This window comes from Triticum urartu, chromosome 2 (genome assembly GCF_003073215.2).
Source record: "Triticum urartu cultivar G1812 chromosome 2, Tu2.1, whole genome shotgun sequence".
NCBI classification, from domain to species: domain Eukaryota; kingdom Viridiplantae; phylum Streptophyta; class Magnoliopsida; order Poales; family Poaceae; genus Triticum; species Triticum urartu.
This window is the reverse complement of record NC_053023.1, coordinates 578932684-578942751: the sequence shown is the minus strand read 5'-3', so window position 1 is coordinate 578942751 and position 10068 is coordinate 578932684. Positions and strand designations below refer to the sequence as shown.

General features: G+C 45.3%; 1 protein-coding gene across 1 annotated transcript; it reads right to left on the bottom strand.

Annotated features, from left to right (window-relative positions):
* Positions 1–5278: 5278 nt before the first annotated feature.
* On the bottom strand, positions 5279–9567 carry LOC125538900 (AP2-like ethylene-responsive transcription factor BBM1). The gene is made up of 9 exons (XM_048702223.1): positions 9159–9567; positions 8466–9066; positions 7780–7862; positions 7565–7573; positions 7350–7438; positions 7181–7254; positions 6991–7041; positions 6831–6907; positions 5279–6299 (listed from the first exon to the last, which is right to left on the bottom strand). The coding sequence occupies exons 1-9, from the start codon at positions 9379–9381 to the stop codon at positions 5539–5541; spliced, it is 1968 nt and encodes a 655-aa protein (XP_048558180.1). The 5' UTR covers positions 9382–9567; the 3' UTR covers positions 5279–5538.
* Between the last annotated feature and the right edge of the window lie 501 nt (positions 9568–10068).

The window sequence follows — 10068 nt, the reverse complement described above, 5'->3', positions numbered from 1 at the left end:
CTCTGTATAAGAGTAGATACAGCTTCGTTAGCTTTACTACTTGTTAGTAACTTGTGCCTGTAAACTTTTAGCTGATTATATGGTCCCATTTTTTTCAGGGTCTATATGGTCCCATTTAGTTGATGTATACTTCCATGTGACCTTTTTGTCGGAGCTGTTCTGCCTAATGCAGAAGAATCTCTTCATTGTGAACTGGTTCCGGCTCTTGTTTAACCAAGTCAAATGCAATTTAGGTGTGCAGATGCATTGAATCCAAGTGAACTGTGCTCGGTTCCAGTTTGGCATAATCCTCTGCATTATGCATCGTGCATGATATGACTGGAGGTCCATTGCGAATTTGATTGGAATTTCATCATCCTGTAGTTAAACTGACCGAAGGCAATGGAACTGGCATTCTCCTACTCTTGTAGCATCTTTCATTTATACTGCTGTGCATCTGTTGTCTTACTATGATACATACCTTTTTACCTCTGTTGAAAATTGAAGTTCAAGCTTGTTTGGAAAATTTAAGTCCTTTCTGTTGGTGACAAAAGGCTTTTGTATACATTGGCAGGAAGTTTGTGATAAGTACATAAGGTGCTGGAATCGTAGGTAATAGGAGAACCATGTACACAGTTTATCAGTTAACATAAGAACCATGTAGTACTAGCTAATGCTGGTTTCATAAGCAGCATAATTTGCTCTCTACTTTTGTTATGTTTTTTTCTTCTGCTATAAATGACCAAACTTGTGAGCTCTAATCTTTAGTCAGGTACTTTGGGCAGGGGAGTACTCTGCCTTCTAGATGAGGTCTGGAGCATTAGGAAGAAGAACAATTTCGTCTTGAAATATAACAATGGGATATCTGACATGGAAAATGTCGAATATATGGCATTCTTAGCAGTAACTGTTTGGTCTTGAAATTTGAGTTCCTAATGTCTGGTACATCCTAATGTCAATGGGATTTGAGTTCTTGTTTTTTTCTACACTGCAAGGTACTTGCTACATTTCTGACTTTATTCTACACTATCTATTTATCCTCACTTCTGTTGCGTTTGAATTTTTCACTGCCTTGCTAGCTATCATTTCTGTTTTATTGCAAGAACTGGACAAGTAATAATGTGTTAGCTAACATTCGGTGCTAGGTCTGGGGATTATCATACTTATTACAGGGTATGCTTAATACAGGGGGTGATAGTTGTACGTACGTTGCACACCCTCACTCTAATCAACCTTGCCTCTGATGACTTGAATTGGTGACCCCAAACTGTACTGTGAGCCTTTAGCAAAATAGTCAAGAGATCTTGGATTTTGATCAGCTTTTGTCTGTAGGGTTTGGTAAAGCAATAAGCTATGAAGCTCACCTTTCGCCTGTGGGACCATACGATGGTAGGCTGCAGACTTTTGGAGGATGTTTGCTAGCGCCTTTTTGTCTCAATATGGGTGGTGATTTAGCAAATATGCTACTCCCTCTGACCCAAATTAATTGACGTAGCTGCTTCGATAGAGTTGTACTAAAGCTGCGTCAATTATTTTGGATCGAAGTGAGTATGTTATATACCTGTGTTGTCAGTATTGCTTTTGTTTTGCTTTAAACCTCCATGATGTCGTAATAATTAGACTGTGAATCTCCTTGATCATGGAAGTTCCATTACTGTGTATCATGGACAGAATAGCAGATATAGAGGCCAGGGGAGATTTTCTCTGTTCCGCTGTCAGTTATTTTTTTTGAAAAGTTAGATAGTAGGAGAGGCTCCTGCTGCATGTATATTTAATATATCATATTAACGTTTTACATGTGTACAAGAGGCCAAGAGGGTTAGAGGGGAGCCCTCTTTGTTGTCAGTTTTGTTGACTCACGTTGAGTGCGTCTTCTTGCCCAGGGAAATATTATATTTGGTTAAGCTCATGCATGGGTACCCTTTAGGGCTTGTTCGGTTAATCCCCATTACAAGGGGATTGGAGGAAATTGAGATGGATTTTGACTTGCTGGGGATTTAATCCCTTCCAATCCCCTTCAAACTCCTTGAAATCATATGGAACCGAACAAGGACTTAGAGGCCTCCTCAGGGGCCTCCTCAGTTGCGGTTGAAAGGAAAAGTAGAGGAAAAATGCAGGTGTAGCAATTTTTCCTACGGTGACACTATTCATGCATTTGGTTCAAATTAAGGAATGGAGCAAGGAAAAAATGGAGGAAATTTCCTTTGATATCTGTTTCAAAGGAATTTCATAATCCGCTTGGACCTCCTTTTCAAATTCCTACACAAGAAGAATGAGACTAGAATTCTTAGAAAAAAAATGGAAAAAAATACTCACACGAATCTCCGCGTAAGATCAATGATATAAGACTTAGATGTGTAATATAATACTTATGACACATCTAGATGTGCTTTTGCAAACTGTATTGTTAATTACACTTTACCACATGGTTTGATTTTGATTTGACCATGTTTAGTAGGATTCATGTGTTTTCTATTCATGTGAACCAAACGTCCAAACTTACAAAATTGCGGTGTTTTCCATTCCTCTATTTTACGCATGCATTCCTGTTATATTCCGACATTTTCCTAGATTCCTACTGCTTTAGAGTTTTGCAAACCAAAGAGCTATCCATTCTTCTCGGGATCCATAAGGTTCACACACGGTTTTTTTTCATGAGTATGCCAAAGGCGTACCTTATTTTTATAAAAGAGAAGAGAAGAGAAACGAAAAATGTACAAAAGGGTTAAAGATGGGAGCAAGCTTCCATCAAGGACGCACACCCTATCACACCCTACAAATTAGCCTATGCCTACACTCTTACAAAACGTTCCATAAGGTTCACACATGGTCAACTTCTATGTACATAGACTCGATTATTTTATTTATTTCTGATGTTCTCTCTTACTAGCAGCATCACATTTGAAAATCTTGACTTTGAAGCTTAGCCTGCATGATTGTTGGTTTGGAACCACACAAATGAATAACCAAGGCTGAGTACATAGTACATATAGATTGAACTGAAATAGTGATGCCATTCGAGAAATACTCAATGAGTGAGCTACAGGCGCTCCCTTCAATTACTATACTCCATTTTTAATACACGCCCGCTGCTTATAGAAACTCCTTCATTTGCAAAGCTCTTGTTGACGAACGTTCCCGCAAATTCTTGACCAAACCCTAGTTTGATGCCACCCACGCATGCATGTCTCTTTAAAGCGAATTATCCTTTCAGTGGGATTCAACATGTTCCCCTGTATTTTATTTTGTGTTCCATTCTTTCCAAGAGGAGCTTAGCTAGAGCAGGAAAAGCACCAGCTACCTCAAGGCGTCAAAGCCCGGTCATCCATAAGACTAGCCACAATGAAGAGTAACATACACTAGTAACATACATATATCCCTAGATTATGTTACTACCTTCATAGTGGGTAGTAACATAGGTGTGGTGTCATGCAAAGCTCGATTTATTATGTTATAGACTCATACTGCATTGGGACATGTGATATTACAGTAACTAGCTAAGTTACTAGAACTACCTCTCTCTTCATTAACGGAAAAAGTTCATTTTAAACCTTAAACTTATAGGGGTCAGGCGGAATGAACCCTCAAGTCAAAATCCCGGTCGATTGCACCTTGAACTGTACAATCCCGGTCTAAATCAAACCCTGACATCATTTGAACCGGGATTCGTCTGGTGGGCCGGCCCGCTAGATTTTTTTCGTTCAATAACAACAATTCCAAAAGGCGCGGCCCGTTGGATTGTTTTTTTTTCGTTCAATAACAACAATTCCAGAAGGCGCACACCCTGGGGAGTTCGTAACTTTCGCTGGGCCGGTTCCTGGTACTCGCGCGAAAAAAGACCTCAAAAATGGTTCGGAGCGAGGATCAAACTCGCGCCATGAGAACATCATGGAACGAGTATGAATGACCACCTGACTTACTGTGCGCTACTGATCAATACCAAGGAGAACTTTATAAGTACATTTGTAGTCGCATAATTTTTTACACATATAAACATTTACTGTAGCGATTTGATTTTTATTTTTTTAACATTTTGGAAAAAGCTCACGAATTACAGAAAAGTACATTTGTTTTGAAGAAATAATCGATTTTGTAAAACAAACCCCCTGACATATTGTTTCTATATTGTTTTCAAATCCCATAAATATTTTTTTCAATGCTCAAATTATTTTAAAGTATATAAATACCGGCCCACTTTGAGCTATTGAATAGCAGGCGTAAAAAAATCTGGAAAAGTTATGCGGGAGCAACTCGAACTCGCGACTTCAGTTTTGTTACCTGCTGTACCTTGCCAACCGAACTAGTGAGTTCAACAGATAGATTCACGGCGCGAAACATTATGTATCAAACTGCTTTTGAACATTTGCAAATATTGTGCACTGAACATTTTGTTAATATACAATGAAGATTTTAAATTATACACAATGAACATTTTTAAATATATGATGAACATTTTTAAATACAAATTAAACATTTGGGTAATATACCACTGAACAAAATTCAAAAACATTGGGAACAATTTATATTCATTGAGCAATTTCTAATATACGATGAACATTTCATAATGCATGATGAAATTTTTTGTAATATAAATAGGAAAATGATCGGAAGGAAATAGAAAAAAGAAATAGTAAAAAAGAAAAAGGAAAAGAATATAAATATAAATAATAATAAAAGAAATAAAAACGAAAAGAAAGAAGAACCAGAAAAGAAAAACTGAAAAAAAACAACGAACGAAAAACGAAAAACGGAAGAAACAAGGCGCAGCACGCGCTGCCGTGAACTGGGCCGGCCCATCCGGGGGCGCTGCGAGCGTTTCCTCCCCAATCCCGGTCCACGACAGCAATCCCCGTTTGGAAAATGATCCAAAGGTTCGATTTAGACCGGGATTGCAGAGTTCAGGGTGCAATCGACCGGGATTTCGACTTGGGGGTTCATTCTGCCCGACCTCTACGAGTTTAAGGTTTAAAATAGACTTTTTCCCTTCATTAACTCATTGCCACATAGACAAATTTATTTAGTTGGACTTGAAGTTACTCCCACTGTGGCTAGTCTAACCTGTGCCTCTCTGCGTTCTCCAAGTCGATCGTGCGGAGTAGTACACCTTACGTACTTGTCCTGTGCTTAGTTCAATGCTTTTTAATCTTTCAGATGCACTGTTCGATTTGGCCGTGAAATGCATGCATGGAAGCATGCACGTCTGCACGAGACGACAGTTGCAAGCTTACTATATGTATACTCCTACATGTGCTCAAACTGACGTTGATCGACCAATTGAATGAAGTAGGCGCCATGGAAGTTTGTTTGATAGATTAGCTTGATTTCCCCTTCTGAAATCCCCAAAATTAACGGCGCAGCGATGGTGATTTACAACGACTCCTCCTACTTCACCGATCGCTGGCCATTACTACCTTTCAGAAGGCACCGCTCGTGCTCATGCACTGCTCTAGACTATCCTAAAATTACAGAACTTAATTGGTCTCCGGTTACTCGTGCGCACAACGTACGTTACAACAAGTGCGTGGAAGTTGATTAGTAGCACGAACGTAGGGGGGGCGATCACCCCATGCCATTGAACGGCGAGCTCCAGTTGTTGGAGTAGCCGTCCGCCACCTTGGCGACGCTCACGGACGACGAGCCCTGGGAGAGCTCGTAGGCGCGCCTCATGGCCGCGTACGGGTCGACGCCAGCCTCGCCGCCGTAGCCCACGAGCCTCCCCTCCTCCGTCGTCGCCGTGCTGCCGCTGTGCCCCTGGTCGGCGTCCACCACCGTGCCCACCGGCATCATGTACGCGTTGCCTCCGAGGCCTTGGTACCAGGCGCCGCCACCGCCGTTGCCGTAGACCGCGGTCCTCGACGCCGGCTGGAAGAAGTTGTGGGTGCTGCCTCCGCTCCCCAGGTGCAGCTCCTGCATGTCCTGCCCGCCGTGCCCGGCCGCGATCACCGCGTCCTGCTCCGGCTTACACCACCCGCGGGCCTGCCCGCCAACGCCGTACGGGTAGTGCAGGGCGAGCTGCGCCGCGGACTGCTGCTGCTGGTGGCTGCCGAAGGCGATGGACGTCGGCCAGCCGTGGTGGTACCCGGCCATGGCGTCGGCCTGCAGGTGCGAGACGATGCTGCCGTCCTCCGCCCGCCACACGCCGGCCTCGGCGAGCTCGGCCGCCTCCTTGAGGCGCCTGGCCGCGCCGCCGACCGGCAGCGTGCTGCCCTCCAGGATGCTCTTGACGTCGTAGCGGCTCATCTCGAAGTTGGTGACGGCGTTGAGCCCGCGGAACTTGATGGCGGCGATGTCGTACGCCTCCGCGGCCTCCTCCTCGGTCGCTGCACAGCACGCGCATGATTAGGGTTAGCTCACCAACGCGTGTGTCTACCCAACTGACCAGCCCAGTGGAGCATAACGCGCGTTGCATGCATGCATGCACGCACGCACGCACGCACGCACGCACGGCGCGGTGGCGCATGCAACGCGGGCTGCATGCGACGGCGCGAAGCTCAAGCGAGGCGCTGGGGATATTCAAACCGGCGCTTGACCGCATGCCCCGGTTTCCTCAGACAGCTCCGAGACACAAGCTTGGAAAGGAACATTTCGGACATAGTTAATGGTGTACGTACTCCACTATCTTAAGCGCCATTTGAACGCATAAAAATACTGCAACGCTTGCTTCCTACGAGACTAGTGAGATTTCGTGAGCTGGAGCTGGAGTAGTAAATAATTAGGGCTTCATGACTTGGTTCTCGGAAGCACAGCACAGCTACTATACTACCAGCACCACTCCAGTACAGTAGTTAAACAAGTGCTTTAGCTAGCTGAGAAAGCAATTTCGCTTTGATGTGATAGTTTATGCGGCTTACTGAAGGTGCCGAGGTAGAGATCCTTGTTGCCCGCGACCCTCCCTATCCTTGCTTGCCATCTTCCTTGCTGATGATGCCTGTCAAACCATAAGATATATGTTTAGTACCACTAGATTGGTAGGCTACACCAGTTTTTACTCAATGTAAGCAGTATAGTTACCTGGTTACGCCGCGATATTTTGATGCGCCACGAGAAAAACCACTACTATTCCTGCAGTTGAATGATCATATGCATCCATGTGATTGTTAGCCAACAGAGACGTGCTTAATTACGTACCGTGCAATCTTTCAACACATGTATACATGTGATGTTGTAAAGCATAACTTGGATTGGGTCAAGCAATTGTTACCTCCTAAGATATGCAATGTACTCCTGCCTGGTCATATGTTTCATTTCCTCTATCTCCTTCTCATAAGTACTTATCTGCAGATTTTTTATAGGTGAAAGGAAAAACAGGATCAGTGGCTGCCCATGCAGAAGGAAACAGAACAATCTATTATTAGATTTTTTTTTCTTACTGGGATATTTGTTGTTGTGGTTGTGCCCCAATATTTTAGAGCTGCCAGATCATAAGCCCTAGCTGCCTTGTCTTCTTTGTCATAACCGCCTACGCAAATGTTCACCCAGAAGAAATTAAAGTGCTATCTAGAACTTAGCTAGCATCAGAACATTTGCCCATACAAATATATGTGGTAATCGAATACTTGCACGAAAGATCAGTACAAATTCTTACCCAGATAAACTGCATTCCCATGATCAGTATTTGCAGTGTCATGTTCCAGGAGAGGCCAGCATTGACACAACAGAAAGAAGAAAGCTTAATTAGCACATGCTTAAGAACATCCCATAGAAGTTGCCAAAAGATTGAGATCTAGCTAATGATTGAACTATATATCCATGTATATACTACATGAACAACCCCCTCCTACATGAACAATCTCATTATACCTTGTTTCCCCTTGCGAGTCTGCCCCTCCCTCCTGCAACTATTGTCCCACAGATGCGCCTCATACCGCCCTGTCCATCTATGCCTGCAGGTCGAATTAACAACAAATAACGCGTAAAGTAAAATCAGCTTTGAAGCATCAAAGCGATACTTCTATTGGCCAAACAACCCTACGCAGATCATGGAAATTCTATGCATATGTGTCCCCCCCCTTTACCTAGTCAACTATAGTACCACTAGTGCATTTTGTGAGAATCACCTTATATTACAAGCATTGTGTTGCCTAAAGGCTAAGTGAAGTGGAAAGTTGCATAGCACAAGTGAAGTACTAGCATATATACTGCTATTAGCTAGCTTTGATTGCATTATGTTGTTAGCAAAATACTAGAGCGATCATGATTTTGTTCCTATTTTTACAAAACTTATAAACTAGTTTTTGCTAAGTTCCTAGCTATAATTGTAGTGTACACAGGATCCAAAAATCATCTTTTTTTCTTGGCTACTTCTAACCGTACGCGTTCTAGACAGATCGATCCCCCAAAAATGACATCGAAAAGAAGAAAGATTAGTGTGTGAGAAAGAAAGAAAGAAACTAATGGGCAACGAAGATCAGGCATCAGGAGCCAAAGAAGCAAATTAAACACCTCGAGGTCACTAGAGGAAGCCAAGAAGATCCACGCTAGCTAACCTTGTTACACCTCGGTAGATCGAGGTCCTTTGGCCGAAGGTGTCGATGGATTTCCTCTGGACGGCGTCTGCCGTGCCGGCGCTCGGCGAATCCACCCGCTTGTTCTCCGATGACGTGCTCTCCGTCCCCACCGCCGCCGGGACCACCGGCATCTGCGGGTGCGAGTTCGACCCCATGCTCATGGAGAGCGCTAGGCCCTGCCCACGCGAGCTCGCCACGCCCACGCCGTTGCTAGTGCTCCCTGGCGCGCCGGAGCACGCATAGCTGGTCGCGCTCGCGTCGGCGCTCATCTCCTGGTCATGCTGCGCCTCGTTATTGTCGTTCCGGAGCCAAGTCTTGATCATGGACAGCTCTATGGTGCTGCCGCCACGGCCATCGACGCCGTGCGAACCAGACGCCGCGCCGCTGCCCATCGCGCTTCCGGACGAGAACAGGTAGCTGCCTGCGTGATCCTGCGCGTCGGAGAAAGAGTTGCCGCCGAGGAAGTCCTCGAGCTTCGGCGCCTCGCCGTCGTCCACCGTCATCCTCCCGCCGCTCGAGCCAACTAGCATCGACAGCTCGGAGGAGCCGCCGTGGTAGTCCAAACCCCTCATTGCCCAATCTGTAACCGCATGATCCCATCCAACATCAGATGCTAGAGAAAGGTATAGGATGAAGCTGAAGTAGTACATGCACAGTAGCTCATCGGCTCACCTTGGGTTTCCTGGGTGCCTCCGTTGAAGGCATCCATGACGCCGTAGTTGGCGTCGGCCCGGAGGCTAGACATGCCGAGGTGCGCATCCGGCGCCGTCTGGGCTTGCAGGCCATAGAAGTCGCCGTCGATGGCGGCGGCGGCGGGTGAGCCGTTCTGGTGGGGCTGCGGGTGGCTCCCTTGGCCGGAGAGCGAGAAGCCCAGCCAGTTGTTCGCCGAAGCCATTGTGGAGATGGAGCTCGTGTATTTTTATCGATCAGTGGTTTGATTTGGAAGAGATGGCAGTGGCGGTCTGGTCGCTAGCTAGATTCTTCTGATCAGGGCAGTCAAAGCTAGCATCGGTTTGTGGGAGGTGGCTCGTGGCTGGCTGGGAAGAAGCGAGGACAGGGCCGGGGAAAACAACCCTATCTCTCGGCCGGACAGGAGGAAAATGCTGGGGAAGCAGGGCCCTGTACTTATACCGGCATGAGTGGCTAAGCTAGCCTCCTCTCCTAGTGGGCGCTACTGCATGCTAGCTACCTGATGCAACGTGTGATTCCAGGTAGCGACTTTCCCAGTATTGAAAACATTCTGAATTCCAACGTGCATGCAAATCGATTATATTGTATGTTTTCTTTTGCGCCTACAGTAGATTCGCTTGTATGTAGGGGTAGTTTTTTGGGAGATACTATACTTATATACTTACTCCATTGTGTCAGTAGCGAGTTATTGGTGCAAAGCTGAGACTTATGTTTCTTTTTTTTTGCGAGGGAAAAGCTGAGACTTATGTTGACCACTATTGAGTCCCAAAAGTGCATGCTAGACATCCATTTGCGCCGCAATTTCCATCGATTTGTTAGCGGTATAAATTAACCAATAATTATCGTTGCAGTAAACTTGCAGAACCTTACTAGGACAATGACCGTGCGTTTC

Coding starts and splice junctions, on each gene's coding strand:
- LOC125538900 (XM_048702223.1), bottom strand. CDS start 9,381: ATGGCTTCGGCGAACAACTGGCTGGGCTTCTCGCTCTCCGGCCAAGGG. Junction 7,042..7,180: donor TACATTGCATATCTTAGGAG/GTAACAATTGCT, acceptor ATTCAACTGCAG/GAATAGTAGTGGTTTTTCTC. Junction 6,908..6,990: donor AAATATCGCGGCGTAACCAG/GTAACTATACTG, acceptor ATGGTTTGACAG/GCATCATCAGCAAGGAAGAT.